Genomic DNA, 24,078 nt, shown 5'->3' on the forward strand with positions numbered 1-24,078 from the left:
GTGTAGTTGCAGATTGCAACATCCTCACTTCACCCCCATGTTCCAAGCTCAAAGGAGAAAAGTACTGCTTTGGTATTGGAACCAAAACTCAGTTATCGGCACTGAAATTTCAATACCCAGGCCTGTAGCTCACTGGGTTCTTAGACTTACTGTAACTGTAAACTTCACATTCTATTTAGGGTTTTGTAAGGGAGCAAATTCACCCACAGCAGAAATATTCTCCCAGCTTTGATGAGGATTTTGTTGTACAGCCAGTGTAGTGTTTTGTTGGTAGCTGCACACAACATGGACAGAAAATCCACGGATGGGCTTTGTGCCATCTCCAGTGTTATCACACATCACTGGACAGCACATCAGCTGACTGGAGTGTGCTGCAGTGTGTGCACACTTCACTCAGCGATGGTGTCAGCATTATAACTCAGTGAATAACATGCTTCGATCATGTTTGGTTTGTATGATTGAGACATAGTCAGGGGGTTTGTCTCTCTCTGCGGTGGTAGGATTTGTTTGGCAGGCAGGCAGGCAGGCAGGCAGGCAGGCATCACCAGGTTTCTGGCCCGCGTGGAGGCTGAGTTTCCGGTCTATTTCCAGCGCTGCGTGTTCATTCTAGGTGACTGGGGGGACTGTGTGTCATTAAAGGCCCGTCCTCTGCCTCTACCCAAGTGTGAAATGCTGCGCCTTGGAGATGCTGGTCTGCTTTTGTTTGTTCGACCAGTTTGTCGCAACTCGGAAATCCTGGGCAGAAGGTTGGTGCTGCTTTTAGAGGTCAAACAAGAACATGCTGCGTTGATTGAATTCAACATTTTTGACTTATTATATATTATCATTGATTTTTGCTTCTCTTTTTAGACACATCCCAAACTAAATTAAATTGATTTATTCGGACTGCACAGGCTTATTGAAAGACTACATTGTATACAGTTTTCTCATTCACTGTCACAAAAGAGAAACGAGTCTGTTGGGACATATCACCATAACAATAAAGTCGGCCAATTATCCCCTTGTTGACAGTTACCAAACCATTTTATAGTTGATTCAAAGATATAAAACTTTATTGGATAAAAAGATAAGGGACAGAACAGTGTATGGTTTTCTTGGCTCTGGTTTATACTATCTATATTATAGGTCCTTCATGACATTTAAAACTTTATTGGACAGGACTTAGAAATCTGGGGGCAGTATATAAAATGAGGAATTTATGAGACTTTGTGCCCTTTTGTGTAGGTTGTGTTTGAATTATTGTATAGAGAGACAGATGAGCCCAGCCTGTGTGCTTTTAATGCTGCAGTCAGATGGTAATGATGTGCAGTAAAGAGCAGGTAACAGATGCAGAAATAAAAGGAACATGATATATCAATATTTAGCATAACAGATGTGATGTGGCATTTTATAATGCCAATAATCCCCCACTGACCCTGAAAGACAGTAACAGCTGAGTGATTAGTAAATTTAACAATACAAAGGTGTAAAACTGGCTCTTTGATGTTTATTATCACATCCACAGCATTGGATTTTTATTTTCAGGACCATCTTCTGAAAATGCACTGAGATAAGGTGTGCATTTCCTGCACAGAGAGTGATATGTTCTGGACGCGGTTCAGGGAAGGCTATAAAAGCCCCGTGTTAAGCAGGAGACTTTTCTTTCCTGAGGCAGGTGCGCATCCTCAGCCACGAGAGCAGAATTTAAAAGGAGCCGGGGAGGTAGGCTCTGCGGGGAAACCAAAGTAGGAAGTCAATAAGGCCTGAATCTTTTATGAAGCCAGAGGTATTCAGATCACAGCTTCGCCGACAGAAAGAGCAGCCTGCTGCTTATATGAGGAGACAGAGAGTAGTAGAGGGTCTAAATCTCTCCCTGATTTACCTCAATCCTCATTAACGCAGGAGCTGCTGCTTGTTACGGCTCGTGCCTCGCAGAGGAAGAGGTGAATGTTGTCGACGTACTCTATAGTTTTCTCACACTGTGATGGAATACAAGAAATAGCGTCCTAGTAATAACCAGTGAGTGCAGCTGGTTTGCTGGTTTATTACAAACAACAGTTTAAATTTTCTCAATTAATCAATTAACCATATGGTCTATAACATGTCAACAAAAATTTTAAAAGATTAATCACAGTCTCCTAAAGCCCAGGGTGACATCTTCAGATTGCATGTTTTGTCCAGCCAACAGTCCAAAAAGACATTTAGTCTACTATCCAGACAAACAAAGAAAAATCCTCACAGTTATGAAGCTTGAACAAGGGAATGTTTGGCATTTTTCTATAATTAACTAATTGGTTAAGCAATTAATCATTGCAGCTCCTGATAACACTGTACTCACAACAATGTGGAGATCTGGGAATACGGCAACATCATTACTGCAAAGTCAGAAGGATGCAGAAAACATGAGCAGACAGACAGACAGACAGTTATAAACAAGCCAACAGTTTACCCAGATTATCTAAACCACTTTACTTTGAGGTAAACCGGGAATAAGTGCACCCAAAATATTGGTAGTAACCCTTCATTGCACAGAAAACTATGGTAAAGTTAGTATATGTAAGGGGCTACTTGTAGACCCACAGAGAATTATCACCCGACCCTGTAGTTTCCCTCTACTATACCAAGCGTTTTAGCATCTTTGAGCTCATTGTTTTGGTTTTACGACCTACAGCTTTGCTGTTCACCCTCACCTCTCTCATTAGCCTTGTTTCCTGGTTAACTTAGTGGAGCATTTAGCAGCAAAAGAGTCAGACATTTTTCTCAGTAGCTGGTGGAGACCAAAACACAGCTAGAAGAGAGAACATTGGACATTGGATTCATCAGGTGGAGCAAAAGTGACTCTAAATGAATGCTTATGTTGCTCTTTGTTTGATCCATGTGTAAATAGGCAACAGTTTGCTAACACAATCACCCTATGAACTTTATAAGATGATGTTCACACCTTTCTCCACAACCCCCCAGTGCCCACAAAAACATTTAATGCAGGCTTAAAGTTGTGAAGTCAACCTCTATTAAAACCAGCTGGAACAAAAATATGACGTATTTCTTGGCCTGAGCTGTAACGCTAAAATATAAATATAAATGTTCATATTGACGTCAGTCTTTTTAACACAGGCACTGCACAGTTCCTGCAGGCCTGAAAGACTTAGTTCACCCTCCATCATCTCAGTCTGCTGTCCTCACTTCACTCAGACTTTCACTGAGTGTGTTTGAGTGTGTGTTTAGTGCTGAAAGACAGAGCGACTGAGTGGCTCGTGTTTACTAAGGCCGTGTTCGGGGAAGTTTAAGTTTGTTATTGATTATGGGGACAGAGTGCATCAGAGAACCGATGTTTTGTGAAGCATCAGCTGAAGAATAGCTTGTGTTGCGTTGAGAGCTGAAAATAGCCCATCAGCGCCTAATCAAATTAATGCATACTTGCTGCTGCCAAGATCTAATTAAGCATGCCGGCGAAATGCACAAAGACACCAAATGACATCGGATGAAAAGGGAAAATATTAATTTGAGTGGGAAACAAATATCCAGCAGGGCTTTAATAGATTCCTGGAAATGTAACATTGACGCTGCCCTGCTCATTCATGCTATCGCCTGAGCGCACAGGAAGGAGCAGGTGCAGCATTGCAGAAAGGTCGAGGTTGGTCTTTGTGAATGTTGGCCAGCTCACACCGGGGCTGGGACGTGTCCACAATAACAGACCTTTTTTATGTCCTTTTTCTCTCCCAGCGATGCTCCGCTGGCTCTCATTGCAATTAAAACCAAGTGTCCATCAGAGGCTATCTCTGCTCTGTGTGGCCCATATGTTTGGGTGCTGATAGAGCGTGGATTACTCTGTTTGGGACACAGATAACAGGCTGTTTATAACCTTGGCAGAGTCTGGGGCCTAATCTGGCAGGAGCATATTTCCCCTTGCTCCCCGATAAAGGCCTGTTAGCAGCTTTATCACACGGGCAGATAGAAGTCGAGCCAGAGCGAGACGAGCACAACACTGAGCCCAATCTGGCACCACACACACGGTTCTGCTGCTTTATTTTTAGAAGCCTTGTCACACCCCCCAAACACACACACACACACACACACACACATTTACACAAACACAAGCCTGACTCCTTGTCAGAAAGAGCAATTAATTTCTACATCTGCCTTCTTGGGCAACACGAGGACCAACAAACAAATTAAAAGGACAATGTCCTCATTCATCATTATAGCATGTGGAGTTGCATTATGCCTGCGCATGAGAAAAGAAACAAGAGCAGGGAGATGGAGGCCATTCTCTCTTATACATACCATTATGTTCAGTTGTAGTTTGTTATATATAATGTAGAAGCTTAAGGTAATTAGCCTGCGCTGGGAAACACAATGTACCCAAGCTGTTACTGGGTGAGCTGTTTTTTTTCTACATAATCTAGAGGAAGAATGGGCGTCTCAATTTAAATAAAAGGAAGGTTTTATAGCTGTTTTCCTGCTTATACCTCTGAGTTGCTCTGGGATACGTGCAAGCCTGCTCTGCTATTTTCTGTATTCCCATCTTGATGGCTCTGCGTAGGCACAATTAGAGAGAGCGCTCCTTTCACAGCCAGAGAAAATTGTCGTCCTCCGTAAATTGCTTTTGCCGCAGCTTAAAGAAGATCTCTTGTTACCCTCTCATTCAGTCTTTCTCGCGGCCCAAGCTCTCCCCCTCTTTCAGGAAAATTGCTTTCTCGCAATCAACAGATTGCTTGCTGCACTTAGGGGTAAATACAGGTAGACTAGAGCATTAGCATAACATTATTCAGACAAGTGTCAACCTCCAGGCAGTTAGCGCTGCATCTAAGCTCAGAGTGAGGTGAAATGAAGTGCTACAGAGTCGCTGCCGCTGCTGAGATTTTCGGAGAGGAGCTGGAATTGGCCAAAAGTGCAATAGCGAGAAAAGATGATGTACTTCAACACTTCTGTACTTTAAGAAAAAAAAAAACACGAGTCATCTTAAAGGAATTGAAGCATGGAGATGTGACAGCGCATCTTGCTTCAAGGTGACTTCACGTGTACAGGCAGGTGGAGGAGTTAGATCGTGGACTCTCTGGAGGTCTGCAGCATGTAGGTCAGACCGGCCTCATCACCCAACCTCAAAACATGCAGGATAGGCTAGTTGGGAAGCAGCTTTATGCTATGGTGCATTGGTGATATATGGCCCCGGTGACACGAGACTGAAACCAGAGCTTGATGTTGGATCCGTCCCGCTACAGAAAAATGCTAATGCTTTTTCGCTCGCGTCAGTTAGCTCAAATTAACCTCACGAGCATGAGTCTAATTAAGTTTCCTCATTGAAGCTTAGCACCGCTCCCCTCCTCTGCGTATGATTTGATACCCCCGTCCTTGGGGATGGGTTGTGGTGAGCAGCAGGCATGATCTTTCACCAGGGGAGACGCTCTCTCCAGCCATCCTCCACCCTTTTTTCTCCTCTTTCTTGATTGACAACAGGGGTTCCTTCTGACCTACATTTGCATCTGCTCCCTGACCCAAATAGGACCCACGTAATGAGCCACTCTGCCTTTTTTTTTTTTTTTATAGCAGGAACTTGAGTGGTGTTCATCCTGGCTACAGGGGGCGTTTAGCTGTGCTGCGGTAGCACTGTCCCCGGGGCTTTGTGTCTGGAGCTGCAGGGCTACACAAAGACACTGTCCCATCCAGACGCCTTGCCTGCACAGCCAGGCAGGCCATTCTAGGTCATCTGATTACTCTTCACGCCGATTACCAATCAGCGACTTGTGTTAATGTGCCGTATCACCGAGGCACAGAGGCGAAATCATCGGACAGATTTCAATCTTATTTGTCAGACGCTATGTCATCAGTTCTCCTGAAGTGTCGTACCAAATATGGCAATAAAGCCAGAATCCACTCAGAGTCCTCGCCCAGCAGAGGCTGTAATATAATCTGACTGTGCAATGAGGCTCTTATTGTTTCCTCCCAAACACCGGGAACAGTCAGCCCTGGCAGCAGCTTGTACACAAATAGAGAGAGAGATCCCCTGGGATCCCACTGTGGATTCCACGAGCGAGCGTGAAAGCCGTTTGGTACTCTCTAGACATGTAGCTCATGTTAGTGCAGCAGCCATCACAGCCAAACCTGTCTGATAAACACAACCATCACACCGGAAATATGAGCCGCTACTGGATAAAGACGCTTTGTCAAAAAGATAGAGAAGAGATAGTTTTGTTCTCCGACACAGCGGCCCTTTTCTGATCTTATACAACACTGTCAGATCATACATGTGAGCTTTAACAAGGCTTCACAGGGTTGGACATGTTCCCAGCGTTGTAACACTCTTATTGAATACATCACACACATGCATATACACTCATCACACATGGTGAGGAGATTGAATTTTGCTCTAGCAGAAATACAAATTTAGACTCAGAGGAACAACTCTGGAACTTGTTTCCTGGTTTCATTTCCTGTCTCTTCACCGTGGGATTTTCTCTTATCAGTGAGTGTGATATTATGTGAATAATCTCATTTTCCTGCTGTTTTTTGCAGCTTTCATAATGACAATTTCCCACATTCCTGATTTTGATGAACATTCTTGCCGCCGCAAGTGTTACAGTTGTGCAAGATAAAAACCATCCCCCCTTTTGAGTGAGAACGGAATGAGACATATTCTCCTAGAAATTGCCTTCCTTTTCATTCATTTCACTCCTGCTTTAGTCCCCCTCATTTCAGATAATATTGCTCCCATCTGTGCTGAACAATCAGAAAGGAAACCTTTTCCAGCGGCTGCATTAGATGGCCTTTCATTTTCCTTGGGCCTGCAATCACAATGACATAATGTTGTGCACGAGCCTCTGCAGGGCTCTTCTCTCTATCTCTCACCGTGGATTCATACTCAAGCAGCTTCACTGTTCCTGATATGTAAAATACCAAATCCTATTATTTCTCCGGCTAAATAACACCGCTCCCAAAGGCGTTGTGTGATGTTTTAATGAGAGCCCCGATTCCCGATGCTCAACGCTGTCTTCTCCTCTGCATTTCCTTAAACTGCCAAGTAAGAGCCCCATTAATAATTCAGCTCATTAAAGTGTGTAATTAATCTGGAGCTGTGTAACAGGGAGAGACTGGGGCGCAGGGAGAAAACTCTCCAGGGGGGCAGAAGAAAACATTGGGCTAAGAGAAACAGCACACCCGCTGTGATGGAACCAGTTCCCCAGCACACAACCAGTCCTCCTGCATCATTTATCTGGCAGGAAAAAGCTACAGAGAGGCGCCGCCGCTGCTACACACGAGACATCTTCAGGCAACTCAGCCAATCAACAATGCAACGCGGGTACACACAGGGCGCCAGGACTGTGTGTGTGTGTGTGTGTGTCCTTGTGAATATGGGGAATCTGCCCTGGTGTCTGGTTACTGTAGATGTTGAAGGTCAGTTTCTGGGTTTCTGGGAAGGCAGTTTTGGTCAGCACAGAGTCCCTCAACATGTATACATTAAAATGTAAGTGTTAAACCTCATCCTGTCATTATTGCATTATTTTTTCTACCACAGTCAAAGAACTACATTTTTTATAGTAATTTCCTACTCTGAAATTGTTATACATCCACAATTTATTATTATACTTGCTCAAAATAATAGGGTATAGTAGGGTAATAGTATTTGCTCAAAGATAAATAATAAGCATAAATATAAATGAGCTACTACCACGATGCTCTCTGCTAAACTGTTAAACTGTAAAAACTGTAAAACTAAACTCTCTCAATTAAAATGACCACAAATACCCAAGCAAGCATATACTGAATGTCTTCTGAAAAACAGAACAACATCTTACAGATTCTTTCATATTCAGTGATCCACAACACACAGCAGGATTTAAGAGGTTATAGTTTGTTTAAAATGTGCAGAGGTTATGCTGACATTTAATTGGCTGCAGCAGAAAACATAACAGGGTAGAAACCACCATCCCCATCATCATACAAAGAAGTCTGAAGAAAGTCTTTCTATGCGCTCATAATTAGATGGATTCATGTTTTTAGGTTGCTGGATGCCAAATCTGGATGTCTAATAATAATAACATTACACCATATCATCTGTTTTAGAGCTGACTGATAAATTGGCAAGGGAGCTATATTGTCCGGGGGTAGCTTATCACAGATATATTGGTGTCGTCTAATAAGTGACAAGAAATTGCTGTACAGAGATGCTAAAGATATGTTTGAGGTAATTTAGAAACAGTGTCTCCATTACAGTGTACAGCTTATCTACCAGAGAGTGCTGTTAAGTGTTCTGCTCAGGACAAACCTTGGTCACAATTCTTAAAAAACCCTAAACAACCCTAAAAAAACTGTATTGGTTAGACTTGAATGGACTAGGTGTTTAAGAAAATATTACAACATTGTTGCTCTGATGTTGGATGTTACAAGGACTGATCCCACTGTTCTGGTTGCAAATGCAATATATTGCAGTGTATTGAATCGTAACCATGTAATGTAACGTATGGTATTGCCAGATTCTTGCCAATACACAGTCCTAGGTTGGACTGATCCCTTTGTGAGAACATTGTGTTGAGACTTCTCTCTGTTTGTTACCAGGGACTCTTTGTACATTTATGATTGTATGAATGGAATTATATGTTCAGTTTTTTGACATACGTCTCACAGCTATAAGGATGTTTGCTCTTTAGAGGGTGTACCATCTGAATTGCCACTGAACAGCTCAAAGCCCAAACAGAGCAGTGGAGATGAGCCTTGTGCTGTTTGCTTTCAGATGTTTCCAGGTAGACCTCAGTAAACAGTGGCATTCACACTCAGCATGCCTGCTGCCACTCTGGAGCCCTCAGCTGCTCCAGATGTGGCTTAATTTACTGCGACTTGGCTAATCATGGTGATTAAGGATTAATTACTGTTAATCACTTTTACATAAACTGGTTGGCAGTAGGAGAGCTGCTCTGTGAAAAATGCCACACAAGTGTGTGTAGTCAGTTAGATGGAATGGGACAGAGCTGGGAGCCGGCAGGCTTCCCAAGTCGGGTGTTTCTGTGGGTTTATGCTGGAGCTTTTTTACTCATGAGCACACCAGTCAGAGGAAGTTAACCTCTAATAATTCTCTGCATCAGTTAATACTGGTCAAATAGTACAAGGCCAGTTCATACTGAAGATATATGTGGATCGGTTGAGTTTCAGCACTCCTAAATAGGAGTCAACTTGAACATATTTCTTGCTGACAGGAGAGACATCGTCAATATTCAACACAGCAGTTGTCTCCTGGTCAGCCGAGGCTAAACAGACACTGCTGGGCTGTGCGACTGTCCTGCTACAGGAGATAAGAATGTGAAGGAGCATAACCACTGTGAGTTCCATTAACACAGACTGACAAGGGAATCACAGGGACATCAGGGGGTCCGGGATGAGGCTGACAACAAAGCCGCTGCACTGTGCTCGCACCCCCCCTCTGCCCCCTGCACAAGCTGAGGGTGGCAGTGTGGTCACCTTCCCTCCTTGGCCTGGTTTCACACTGACATGCTCGTCTGCTCTCCTGAAGGAATGGCTTTAATAAGGTAGAGCAGATCAAGGCGACTGTTAATGACATGGCAGGCCCAGTCAACACACTGCCCGAGGCCATGGATGGCCCCAGTCTGGTGTGTGCTGCTGGACGCTCGCTATCTCATGTGGGACACACAGGACACTTGTCTGGATGCTCTTTAACTGCTACCCATCCTTTATGTGGGCTGAGAAGTTGCACAGTGGGATGAACCCAACTCAACTTCCCTGAGGGATGGACTAGGTTTATTATTCCACATTGTATATGGTGTGTAACTTTTGCCTGATTTTGAATGAACTTTGGCGAATGATGCCTTTTGTTTTGATATTGGGCACAGTCGAAATTCGGAATCATAGAGTGGAGACCGACCACAGGGATGAAATTACCCAAATTGTTTGTTTTAAAAAGCCAATCAGAAAGTCAAAGAGAGTTCCCTGTGGTTTTTAGGAATATTTTGAGCTAATTTCTTCCTTATATGAAAAAACTTTCATTCTTTATGATTCCAAGAATAGAGGGTTGGTGGTGTTGAAGAGCATCCCTATCACCCCTAGTAGTAGAGTAGAATATATTTGTGTGAGAATATGTTAGAATACTGTGAAACAGACTGCCAATAGCATTGACACTGGCTGTGCAGAAAACAGCAGACCTTCTCCTTGGTATTCCAATGAGCCTCGTCCGTAGCCAGAGCAGAGGGCCTGTCACATAGCAGAGCAGTGTGCCAGAGGAAAAGCGAAGACAAGTGAGACCTTTGCTGCTGGTGTTGCATCATCATCCTGCAACAGTTTGGGATAGCCAATAAAACTGGAAAGACTATTTGACATTGACAGATGGGTCCAGCAACATGTCCAAAACATTCCAGAAACACATAATTTAGTTGGATTCCAAATCTCAGTCTGACTGGATGACATTTATTCAATTTTGAGTGGTATTATTATAAGGTTTACACTGTTTCATTTTCTTAATCAGTCCATGAAGCAAAAAAAACACATCTGCAGGATGTCCGAGGGGTCTTAAAAAGTCTCACTTTTAAATTTGTTTTGGGGAGAAATTTGTATGATTTTCTTACATACATAAAATAGATCTTCATTCATAATGTTCTGAAAGACTTTAAAGTAGTGAGAAGTGAGAATGGAGAACATTTTATTGATACCAGTACCATCTGCTTATGGGTCCAATTCTTTATCAATTAATACATTAAATGTGTGGGAAAAAAGTAAACGTACATAGGTTTTCAGCATCAATGCAACTGTTATATTGTCTCGGAGTTTGAACACAGTGTAGAAACAAGATTGGAAATGCATGCAATAGCGCCACTGTTTAACCGCTGTTTACTCTGGAAGTAGTTCTCCATTTCCCATTCCTAGTATTTGGTTTCATTTAGGTTCTTTGTCAAAGAAAAACTCTGCTATGCCTGCCTGCGTGGTCTTAATGCTATTATAACGTAGAATATTTACCCCTGGTAACGGACATCCTGCTTGGTTGAGAAGCAGTGTGTCAAATACATGGGATTCCTGGTTCTCATTTGGAGCTGGTTCTCGATTGTCTGCAGAAACCCTGGTATGGGTTGATAACTAGCTTGAAAGGGCTACTACGTCAAACGTGTTGATGGTAGCCTTTTCCTTAAGTGCAGTGCTTAACAACTTTAACTCTAGAGTAAATCTGAGGGGTCATGAGATTTGACAAAGTAGTTTCAACTCAAAGTCTGTGGTTGAAAGCTTCATAATAAGATAGTAAATGTACCTTAAGTTAATTTCATTTTATCAAAGTACTATTACCAAGAATTAACATTTTTGATACATAAAATTAGTATTTTACATACATCATCTGAACGTGATTAGGTCAAGCATACCATTCTTCTAAAGGAAAAGGTTTTGTTTAAACAAGTGTGATTAATAACTCCTAAAAATTTTTCATGTAAATTCCAATAGTAAATGTATGTCCCAAAGAATTTGTCGTCAGTAGTGGCCCTCGGGTCTTGGTGGACCGAATTCTAATTACCTTCATTAGTGGTATCTGCAGATGACAGGAGTGCGTGTGATCAGTATTTCTCAACAAAGACTGTGCTGCTTCTTTCTCCTCTGAACTGGTGGTTACAAAGCGGAGGGGCCACATAGATGATGAGAAGGCAGCAAAGCACTTTAATGTGAAGGCTGTCAGCTCCACTCCCCTTGGTTTTCACCCTCTGAAGAGCACAAGGCCTTATCGGTTTAATTGACTCTTTATCTTTTTGTTAATTTCCCCTTTAGTGCAGTAGCTCCCATTCTACCTTTTGATATGTCATTTTACATTGGCTTTTGTGTGACTTACAGGAAGTGGCTATATAGATTACCATATTTCATAAAAAAAGGCAGTTCTTTTTAACAACACTGTTAAGGAGCTCACTTGGTTCTTAATTGTCTTCATTGTCCATTAACCTCTCTGATATTGTCTGTTAACCCTTTTACCTTAAAATGAATTACATGACTTTGTGTCTATGCTTTGAAAGTAAATGCAGTTAAATTATTTTATTCTTTACACACCCCAAAGCTCTTTCTGTGCATATCTAATAAGTGAGGTATAATTTTATATTGCTGGCAGGAGTTTAAAGACTTGAGTCTTTACAAAGGCAAACAGAGGGGACTTAAGAGGAGCAGGATTTAACAGTTTGATGCCTGTCTTCTTCCTCCTGGTGTATGTTGGTTCTCTTTCCATTCCAGTACACTTGCGACTGTATAATGAATTATGCCGATGTTGAATTAGCATGTAGCTGTCGCTTCGGCGCTGGTGCCTGCCTTGTGACAGGACCACCGTAGCACAGGCTGGCGTCGAGAGAGGGGGCTTCTGCTGTGATTTATTAACTGCTGAAGCCACAATGAAGTGTGCCCACTGAAGCACCAATGCAAACAAATAGGGCCAGGGCTGTCATTGTAAATTCAAGCAGACAGGCCGACCACAGCCTGACCAGAAAGAGTTAATTATGCAAAAGCATTTTTTGGCTTTCAAGTCAAGTTTTTAAGGATGGATTGATTATTCGAGGCAAGCTTACATCACAGCTCTATTTTGAACTACATGCTGAACATTTTCATTTTAATCATATATTGATTTTTTCTTGATAACTCAGCAATGACATAGATAATCTTATGCAATTTCTACGAAAATACACATGAAGCCATAAAAGGAACAGTTATTCAAATCTGGTGATTTTACACAACTAGGTTATGCATTTGAATTTTAAGTGTCAATTTACAATTGTATTTTTGCATATTCCATTAACTGTGTAAAGCCAACTGCTTAAAGCTACATGTCTGAAATGAGTAACTAATATGCCTACAGTAAATTTCCTTGTCCCTGGAAAATCCGCTCAACATTGATCAATACCACAGCTGGTGACAAAGATGCCTGTACTGGTGGATAATGAAATTATAAATCTCACTTAAAGGGACCAAAACAGTTGACTACAGAATGGTTTCAGTAATGGTGTTATTATCAAATGGTATTTGATAATGATTAAAAAATGGTAATGCCAGAAACTCTTTTAATTTTGTAAATGTCTTTGATATGATGAATATTATGTATTATTTGCCAACATGGCTAATATCTAATTAATGCTAATGTATTTTTGCACTGAACTTTCCAGAAAGTTTGTGTATGTGCCGCCTTTTTCTTGCTTTGATGAAGGTTGAGTCTCATAGGTAAACGGGACATTCCAAGTACGAACAAATTCCAATTAACATGTAAACAACCCGCTAGAGCTGCAGCTATTAGTTGACTTATTAATTAGATAGACAGAAAAATAATCAGCAACTATTTTGACAATCGATTAATCATTATAGTATATTAAAAATGCCAGAAGTTTTGGACTGACAAAACAAGTAATGTAAAGAAATCATAATTGTTTCCAGCCCTACAACCCACACCCTAAACAATGTTGTAGCATTGACGCGGTTCCATTCATTCAGCTAACGTTGCAGTTAGCCTTTTATAAAGTCAGCCAACAGTCTTACCATTAGCCACCTTTTCTATGTTGTCAAATGAATAGTCCTTCAGATTACTCCTTAGATTTTTGGTGTCATGGTTACAATCTGTTCAGCACGGCACACTAGTGTGCGTGTTAGTGTGCGTTAGCAAAGAGGAACAATAGCCTAGCCTGTACACTGTGTTTGAAGTCAAACAGACTGTATATTCAACTTTTCCTCATGTTTGAACTGTAGTTTGAATTTCAAATAAAATGTTTTTAGCCATGATGGTGGTGTTTACTAATGCTAACAACCTCCTTCTTCTCTATTCCCCCTAAACAAACCACCTTTGCTGCTGCTATAAGGAAGTGATGCTTCCTGTGCACCAAATGATTTCTTTCTCAGGAAAGACCAACCTGACACAGCAAAAGTTTGAATAATCTGTGTATGAGCTGAATTACCATTGGGTGATATTGCTCAGCAACAGAACAAAAAACGGATCACATCACAGGTTGTGACTTCAAAGTCTTGTGCCCTTCATCTTTCTAATCAAAGTGCTCTTAGAAATGTCAGGCCTGGCAGTTGTTGATCTGCCTGGACATGCTGTCACCTGACCGGCATTGCGTGTCACTTCTGGCCGACTCTCCCTGTGCTGCTACCCGTGATGTAACGCTGCGGATCAAATTTCAGCATCTGGGTGCAGAACGGAGGGCCTCCAAAGGTGTCCGCCAGTTTGAACTAGGGCTACCAATCTCTGTCAAAGGCCTTTATGTTTGACCGTCCGTCTCGCTAACTGTGACAGAACAGCCCAACATCATTAATTAAACATCAGGCTTTCCCACAATCACCCGATCGCCATGACAGGCTGCCATGCCAACAGTCCCTGTCGACATGCCTTCGAAATCTAGAAGGGGATTACATATGGTAATGGTTTTTGACAGCCTGCCATTTGCCTCTGTTAATCTGATAGGATAAGATATCTGGACCGCAGAGCATGGTGTGTTGTAACTCTTTGAGTCTGATATTGTTATGCCGTGAAAAAAATTGAATCATTTTGAAGATGCAAGCAGTGTCCTGGAAGAAATCTTAATCCCCTGACAAGCTTTTGATAGGGTCCCAAATATTGTCACTGACTCAAAAGTGTATTTATAGACCTGGATCTTGTTTGTATTTGCTGTCAATTTTAATATTTCTCACATTAATGAACTCCTGTCATGTATGGCGAGATGATGTGACAATCTATAACGGACCTGTGTCCTTCATTTGCCAATGATAACATTTCTCCAAAGGAGCTAGCTACGATGCTAGCCCCGGGCTGCCAACCCACTCTTGTTTTGCCACGGTTCATTCCCCTTCAGAGGGAAGACGGAGTTTATTCTCTGGTCTTTGTTCAATTCAGACTCACCCCAAACTCTGAGCCGCTCTGAAATGATGTATCTCTGTTGCTAGTAGTTCAATTAATATTTTAATACCCACACCCATCTTCATACGAGGCCGTGAGCCAATCTTCTCGAATGACTAATATATGGCCGACAGAGAGTGTTACACATGTGCTCGCTGAAAACAAGCAACGAGGGGGGAGAAGAAGGGGGTTTAGTCAAGCTGCTCTTCCCCCAAATAGGGACGTAAATCATCTCTGAGGATGATATTTCCAGCTTATCCTAAAAGACCAAAAGCTTTTTTCCCCCTCAGCTGCGTGGAAATTAAATAAATATTTCCAGATAAACAACCAGAGAGTTAAACATCCACCTCTCCAAAAGCCAATTGCCTTGGGCTTTTATTAAATATCGATTTGATTTGTAAAAGGCCAGATGCTGTGGGGTTAAATAAATGTCATCTTCTCCCATTCCAGTTTACTTTTCTTGTCTTCTCCGTCGGTGACATTTTGTCTTGCTGTGTGTACACAGAGCAGTAAAACCAGCGGCCAGAGCACACCCATCCCGACCCAATCCAAACACATGTAGAGTCCTGCATTCTCTGCGTTATTAGCAAATTCATCAGCAACCAGACCCCAGTGTAAGAATCCTGTGTTTTTATTCGTGTTAATGCACTAAATAAAGTGAAGCAATGCCTCCTTGTGAGAATTGCTTGTCAACAACAGCAGGGAGGGATAAGGCATCCTCTGACAACAAGCCATCTTTGAAACGCCTCCAAGAGGGAAATGGCATCCATTAGAGACATACAGAAAATGTGTGTTCACTGTGGGGGAGGTTGGGGTGGGGGGTCCGAATCACACAGACACACATACACACAGATAATTGTTTATCCCTGGGAGAACCTTCAGTGTTTGTCTGCGGGTGGCTAAGTAAGTTCACCGGCACTATTGGACAGGGAGTGCCCAGCAGACCCAAGGCTCGAAAAACATTAGGATGAATCAATTAGGCTGCCATTAGCCAATAAAGTGGCCCTCACTGAGTCGTGTAATTATGACCCACAGCAAAGCCAATTTTATGGAGGCACATTATCCCTTTTCTTTTCTTTATTAATTTTATTTGTTTGAGATAATCCCTCCATGGTTTTAATTATGTGCTTTCGGTTCAGGGTGGAATAAATAAATCATAATTTGCTTCCATCACGTCTGAACACAGCAGGTCTGTGGTTTTCCTCCATGCATTGAAGCTACCTATCGCAAGACAAGAGGCCACTATATGTGTCATCGTTGTCAGGATCGCACTGATTACTCGCTTCGATTAAAAATGAACACCGTCGCATCCTTTCTGCGGGATCCACATTAACCCCACTCGGAGCGGGTTCCCATCAGATTGCATGATAAGAGGCGGCAGGAAGAGCTGATATTATAGGCAGCAGCTTCTTAGCTTGTTACCAGCTCAGAGGACACTGTGTAAGTGTGACAATGTGCTGTCAATGAGGGATGACAGTACACAGCCAACATGGCGTAATGCATTGTTCCTTCCTGGGTCCCTCCTGACAGATGCTCTCCAAGACAGCTGGATCAGCAGCAAGAATGGAGCTGGGATCTGGGCTGCGTACGAGCGGAGGATGTGATACGCGGCTGATTAGCGAGGGTATACGTGTCAACAAGCGAGGCCTGGGGATCATGTCGGAGCTTGTGTTAATTGTCAGTTTAAGACACGTTTACCTATTTATTTCTAACGTAATGCTCGGCTCTGAGTATCTAGCCCTGTTGAATGTAGTCGTTTGCTTTCCATTTGTCCATGACCTTTCTTATTCCATCCCTCTAAAAAAAAAAAAGACAGTCAGCCTACTAGTGTTTTTTCTCTTTGCCTTCCAAGAGATCTCCTAAGAAATGACCTTCTCTGCAACAGCCGCTCTTATAAGACTGATGTTGGAGGTGCTTCAAGCCAAGTAAAATAAACACTTCATGAATGTTAAGCTGGAACTTGGCAGACGTGAATCGAATCGTTTCTGTGGACACAGGGAATTTTAATGTTCCATTTTCATTTGACAGTCTAGACGTTTTATGAGTTTGAGAAGAAATCTGGCCTTGGGTTTTTGGTAGAAACATCTGAGAGCGTCCTCCCTTAAATTTGTGTGCTGGTGCTCTTTGAATTGTGCCTCGTAATGCATTTCTTATTGTGCGCTTGTGTCAACGTTGTTAGTTTTCTTTCTTCTTCTTAGTATGTACTGCTATGAGCTCTTTTCCTGCTGAAAATGACTTCCAGAAAGTGCAGCTCATTTTCCTCCATGGGATATTGTGGTGTGCTCTCATTTTAACACCCACTTTAGTCTGGTATTTATGAGGTGGTAACTATGGAGAGAAACTGCCTCTCCAAACTGGTGAGTGTTCAGGAGCTGGGGAGCGGCGGGCCACTCTGCTGATGTACGTTAACTAAAGCAGACAGGCGGGTTTAGAGTTTCTGATGGAGCAGGTTTGATCGGGTCATAGCGCGGCTGCAGTCGTGGCGGTGCAGAGGTAAGGCGGGTGTGAAGCCATCCGAGAGTTTTCCCCCTCTAAGCCCGTCCATACATTACAGGAGTGATGAAGGAGTCTGGGTAATGAGACAGGATGTTTGTACAGTCCTGCCATCCCAAGAGACCCTTCCCTCCCTCCTCCTCCACCCTCCACCCTCTGCCTCCTCCAACACTCCTCCCACAGTCAATCTACCTCCCGCTGAGCCTGTGGCCTGAACCCCTGACCTCTTCCACTCGCCAACAGTTGCCATATTTGCATTTCCAGTCCACTTAAAGCCAGTGGGGGGGTGACTCAGGGAGCCCCCTCCTCGTCCTCTGCTAGTACAGCAGGCCTCATTCTCATCCCAAATGACCCCCTGCCCAGGCCTACCAACCCGGACAGCAGTCTGGGGTTAATGCACCAAGCGCTCCCATTGTCTCTGAATTAATGAAGTGCTCCCTGCCTGTCCCTTCTCATTCAATGACAACGAGACAAATGACAAATGGTAACGTTTTAAATGGCTATCGACATGCGCGGGACGTAAAGTCACAAGCTCGTGTTAGCACGGTGGCCAAGGCCCTGCGACGACAATAGCGGCTGCCGTCGATGCACCTTCGATGTCCACTCTGGGATCAATTTGCACCCGAGCAGCAGCACGCTCCACGCAGGAGAAGGTGTTTTATATTGAAATGGATGGTTCTCAGATGGAGGAGGAAGAGTCAGAGCCTGGGAGTGTTTTCACCTCAGAAAATGGAAGGTGGGACATGAATCTTTTAAAGAATGGCAAGGGAGACCTCTAGTGGAAGGCAGCGGTATCCATCCAGATTGTTGTTGTTGAAGAAGCTGAAGATCTATTGTACTGAGTGTGTACTTAACATTTTGTTTCATCAGGTCAGTTGACATTAATCACACTGTAGACTGTGCTGTTTTTAGGTGTGAATCCAGCTCCTTCCAGTATCTGCCACCAATAAGATCTACATGTATATTTAATATACACAAAGTAACAGTCTATACTGTGCATTGTGTCCATTTTTTACTGAAGTTGGACTTTTCCACTAATTCTTTTCAAATTGGCTTCTGAAGAATCAGATATAGTACACCCAAACAAACAAAAACTATGGCAGCTTTAAGGGTATCACAAAGATAATAACAGTAATGATAATAACAATATTAAGGAATGGAAATAAGGACAAATAAACTGATTACGGAAGTGATCCCAGCAGCACTGAGAAAAGAGAGGTGGGAGAATTCTGTCCTTCCCAAATACTGTACCTTATGTTTTCAAGATGAAGGTAACACATCAAATCTAGGGCAGCAACTAATGATTATTTTTCGTTATTTGTTGTTTCAGTATATCAGTGAATATCTTGGTTTTTATTAAGTCTCAGAAAATAGTGTATCACAGATTCCTGAAGCCCAAGGTGAAGATCAAATGTCTTGTTTTGTCCCAAAGATATTCAGTTTACAATGATATAAGCAGCATGATATTCACAACTGAGACACTGGAACAGGGACTGGATGAAACTCATATGAACAATTAACTGATTGTCTAAATCCCAGTTCTGGGCCTAAAATTAATTAATTTTAAAATAGAAGTCTGTTCCAAATAGATATCAGTGTTCTCTGTGGCTATGTGATCCTGTAGTATGACTCAAGATGTATTTGTGATGTTATGTTTTTTTATATATATACTGGAATCTGCCTTCAAATGTGCCATTAGTATACTGGAAACATAATATAAGTATGCCATGTACCAAACCTTTCAAAAACCAATAAGAAATTTAATTCTAAAAAAAGTTTGAGCTGAATGACTGACACTGTTTCCCTCTCATCGTCATCAAACCTTGGGCCCAAATCAGCCTCCCAGTCCTGCCTAGCAGTGACAGCTGGAGAGAGTCCAGACACAGCTCCTTTGTAAACAGTCATTTATAAAATGGTGTGGAGCTGCATTTCTAGAGCATGAAAATGTGTCCCTTATTCCCTTTTAGCATCAGAACGTTGTCATTAAACAAGAGATAATCAAACCAGTTTCAGTCTCTTTAGTGGTACTTAACCATCTCCTTTACTGAGGCAGAGGATTCATCCACACTCTGCTTGCTGTGTGCTACATGCTGCATCACTCACACTGAGCTGGTGGATGTGCGGGTGCAGCTCAGCGGTGTCAGACGTGCACTCTTGCTCCGCAGCTGACAGCTTGTTACGGTGCATCACGCCACTGTAGGTGTGACCTTTATGGCTGACCTCTGACCTCCTCCTGTCATTGCAGTGCTGAGTATCCGCGGCGCCCAGGAGGAGGAGCCCCCGGATCCCCAGCTCATGCGGCTGGACAACATGCTGCTGGCAGAGGGAGTGTCCGGTCCGGAGAAAGGCGGAGGCTCGGCGGCGGCGGCGGCTGCGGCCGCGGCCTCGGGGGGAGCAGGGGCGGATAACTCCGCAGAGCACTCTGACTACAGGGCCAAGCTGACCCAGATCAGACAGATCTACCACACAGAGCTGGAGAAGTATGAACAGGTGAGACTGCATATATAAACACCAGAGCTTTCACTTGAATTGACTTACAGGAAGAACTGATTGGTACAGAGTGAGAATATGTAGAATACAGCATCATTACTATAAGAGTATGTATATGGCTCAGATCTTACAACTATAATAATAATACTAATTGTACTCTTTATTTATGAAGTGCTTTCTGAAAGAGAAAGAGAACATAGGTTATATTTTTGAACTCAGCTTGATGTTTAAATCACCATTTGACTTTCTGCACTTAAAGCATTCAGACAAGAAAATTGTCTTTCTCACATGTGGTACAACAGCAAACCTTCCAACAATACTTAATGAAGTTGGAGGACTGCATTTAAAAAATATCAGAGGCAGACACATTCCAGCTTTTAGTCCCTAGTGTTGGTCACGATCACTGGAGCCTATGTTTCCCATAATGCAGCTTGGTCTGCATCTTTTTGTGAGACCAATGTCTTTTAAACTCCACACCCCAGTTTTTAATACAGGTCACCTGTTAAAAACGTGTGTTCTCCAAGCTTGAGCTGCAATAACCCTTGTGACATTTCTAGGGGTTTAGGGCTGGAACAAAAGATTTTCTACTAATATGTTAATTGTTTTGTGTATAAGATGTCATTAAATAAGTAAAAGTGCTCTTCAGAGTTTCCCAGAACACAATGTAACATCCTCAAATTCCTCGTTTTGTCCAACCTACAGGACAGAAGATATTCAGATATACAGTTATGTAAAACAGAGACAAGCAGCAAATCCCTTAAAGTATGAAGCTGGAAACAGCAAATGTTTTGCTTCAATTTTTGGTGAATAATTGTCTGTCGGTCAAATAATTGTTTAATCAACTAATTGTTTCTCCTTCAGCGACACAAATGATAAACCACAACAGGCTGAGTGGCACTCTAGCTAATAACAACACAAACAATATGTCAAATGTCTGAGTTTTTTGTTGTTTTTATATTTTTGTCAAGAGGAATGCCCTGCCTATTACTGAAAACCAAATCTACCTATGGGTACAAATAAAGTAACCTAACTTAACCTTTATTAACAATGGTAGAGGACATTGTCTTACAGAATACAACATCAAAACATATAGCAAAATAAACCACATCAACATGTAAAACAACATACAAGTGTCATTAATATGTAATGCATACGGTGCTCTTTGCCAGTTGGCATTAGTTGATATGAGTGTGAGAAGGAAAACAAAATACAAATCAGGTTAAAAGTAAACTCATCTCGATGTATAAAATCTGTGAACTTTTATCATCAGTGGATTTTCACCTTATGGTTCATGGCTATACAGCTAACCACAATTCCCTTTGTAATGAAAGCCAGATGTTTAGAGCTGAAACAATTAGTGAGTTATTCTATTAGTCGATCAACAGATAAATAATGTATATATAATAATTATATATTAATATAATATAATCATTTTCATAGCAGTTTGACATTTTCTAAGTAAAAATACAAACAATTGTCTCTTTTCCAGCTACTCAGTTGTTGCTGTTGTCTTTTATTTGATTTTATGACAAACTGAATATTCTGAAGTGTTGGACTACTGATCAGACAAAACAAGACATCTTATGGTGTCACTTTGACCTTTTGGGAATTCTGATCTGGTCATTTTCATTATGGTCGACATTTTGGCAAATGTTTTGCCACTAAGTCCCCCTCCACTTTGAAATCAGCGTTTCTTCTTGTCCCTACAGTGTGCTGTTTGAATGCTGTGTGTGCAGAGTCTGACACTAGGAGGATTTTTTCACATTTATCTGCTGAAAGTAGAAAGTTTCTCTGTGCTCACTGAAAAGCTGATCATGATTTGTGACATCACAAATTGTTTGGAAGTCAGTCCTGGTCCAGTATCAACTTGTACAGTGTGATGTAAAAACTTGAAGCCACCAGTGCACATCCACGGAGAATGGACTTTACAGCGAAGAAGGAGACATCTTGTGTCCAGCAAGAAAACTTTAGAAATGAACAACATGTGCATATTCAGAGATTACATAGGTAGTTTTTAACTGTTTAACAAAACATTTTAATACTGATACTTCTATATAACCTACATAAATAAACAAAGGATAATAAGGCATTATTATAACATAATAAGTCATTATTTTGATAAAGTTTGTTACTTTATCAAAATAAATTTTTACTCACAGAATTATTTTTTGTCACATTGACAGAAATGGGCTTCCATACAGTTCACACTATCTCCCTATTGGCTGGTTTAGATGGCTGTCAGGCTAAGGGGTGGGCTTAACCCAGTCTGAAAGATGATGCTAGTTGGAAAGGGACATCTCAAAGTGGTTAGGAGACTGAGTGAGAACAGGTCCACGACCGTGCGAAGAGCTGTTGAGTTTTCCCTCCATATGGAGTTTTGTTTTGAGTTGTTATCCGCGTGTTAATTGTCTACAGTGAACTGTCAGTGGGTCTCTGACCAACGATAACCGGCGTTGGACAAAGCGGAGCGAGCAGGCCAAGAGACGGGCACCAGATAACGAGACAGGTGAGCCCACATACCTTACCTTCAGCCAAGATAATTTTGACATGAACTTTTCATATCGTCCCATGCCTAACTAGGTGTTGCTCATTTTATCCCTAGGAATACATTTTAAAATGTCTCTAAGATATCAAATTCACAAGCTATTGTTCTAGAGTTGGTTTCTGGTAATACAGAAAAGAGTTTCTTGATTCCTAATTAACACTGGGTTAAACATAAAAGGGCACTGAACTTGAATGCCTTTATCTGGACTCCTCTTGAACTCACAAAATCAGGTTTTGTAGAAACACATCTACCATCCAATTACTGAAATTGTACATTTTATATAATCAATCTCTCTCTCTCTCTCTCTCTCTCTCAAGATGTCAAACCCCACAAGGCCACTAGGGGTCGCCGGATACCTCCACTTCATGGGCAAAATGGCTTCACTTGGACATGGTAAAAGAGCCCTCCCAGCAGATGAGTGTCATTGTGCTTGTGGATGGCAACCAAATCAGACACAGCTGAACTGGAGAGGGAATATGAAATCATTATCATAGTCGGTGTTCCAGAGCTGCAGGATTATCACTGTCAACACCTTCCTCAGCCACTCTGTAAGTAAATCATGGAAAATGTATTTTTTGTTAATGGACTGTAAAGATTTTGGGAGAATCTGAAGGCTACATGGTACAAAAACCTGATTTGTGGTAATTGACAGATAGTACAAGTGGTGGTGTATTCTATGTTGGATAAATACAAGCTATAATGTGATATTTTACCCAAGAGCACTGAGTAAGTAGTATGTGTAATGGTTGTTCCAAAGAAGCACCGTCTGTGGCAGATTCTGCCAACTTGAAATAAGACATGTGACATATTAGTATACAGTCATTGTTATCTTATGGATATTGTATTGTATTTATTGCATATTATGAATCAGAATTGATTGACTGACATGTCCTCAGTCAAGCAAACAACCTCAACCCTAGGAAAGCATGTCATTTTCATTTCTGTGTAACAATTTGAGAAAGAAGGTGTTAAAGGAGAAAAAGCCCTTTGCCCAGTTGCAGAGCTTCCTCTCAGACCGTCATCGCGGTGAATTTGACCTGAGGGCCATTCCTATGGTGGCCAGCCAATGCCTGGCCATGGGCAACGGTTCGATCGAAAGAAAAACAATCAGACACACATATTGTTCCAAGCAGACTATTTTTTTATATATGTCTTAAATACACATCTGGAGGGATCTTTACCACGTCACTCGGCATATTTCGCTTATACATCTCTGGTCACAGCCCAAAAGATGCAAGTTATACGCAAACAACAAAGTCAATAATGGGCTGTGTTAACATAGATTTCACACTGTGTTATATCATTGACATTGCTGAGCTGTCCCACTTTTCAGTTGTTCTTTTTAATCCAGATTAAACTGATGCGAGGATCAGCTTGGCAACCCTCATAGACTCAAATGTTTTCCTGCAACTATATATCACTGTCACTAAGAATTAACTTTAGATTGCTGTTCTCACCCCAGAATAGTCCAGCATATGCACCATGTTGTGTGTGTCTGTGTGTATTCCAAGTATCATCTTGAAGAGTCTTGGGGGGGGTATGATTTCCTCATCATTGCGTTCGATAAGCGATGTATCATGACAATAGCACCTTTCGATGAATGCAAGTGAGACCAGATGAACACGCAGATAGACAGGACACAGACAAAGCATGGACACGGCTAAATCCAGAGAGGAGATCGACAGGAGGAGAAGAAATAAAGGAAGAGGAGACAGTAAAGAGACAGCAGAGT

The 24,078-nt window shown here is 42.0% G+C and overlaps 1 protein-coding gene across 1 annotated transcript in view; it reads left to right on the forward strand.

The window, feature by feature from the left end:
- The window catches only part of LOC118321762 (pre-B-cell leukemia transcription factor 1-like), a 64,940-nt gene that overhangs the window by 27,005 nt on the left and 13,857 nt on the right, over positions 1-24,078 (forward strand). Inside the window, 1 exon segment of the mRNA XM_035653248.1 lies at positions 19,557-19,801. Within this exon segment, the coding sequence (XP_035509141.1) occupies positions 19,557-19,801 (245 nt within the window).

This window comes from Morone saxatilis, unplaced genomic scaffold (genome assembly GCF_004916995.1).
Source record: "Morone saxatilis isolate NCDOM2014 unplaced genomic scaffold, NCSU_SB_2.0 Contig12, whole genome shotgun sequence".
Classification (NCBI taxonomy): domain Eukaryota; kingdom Metazoa; phylum Chordata; class Actinopteri; family Moronidae; genus Morone; species Morone saxatilis.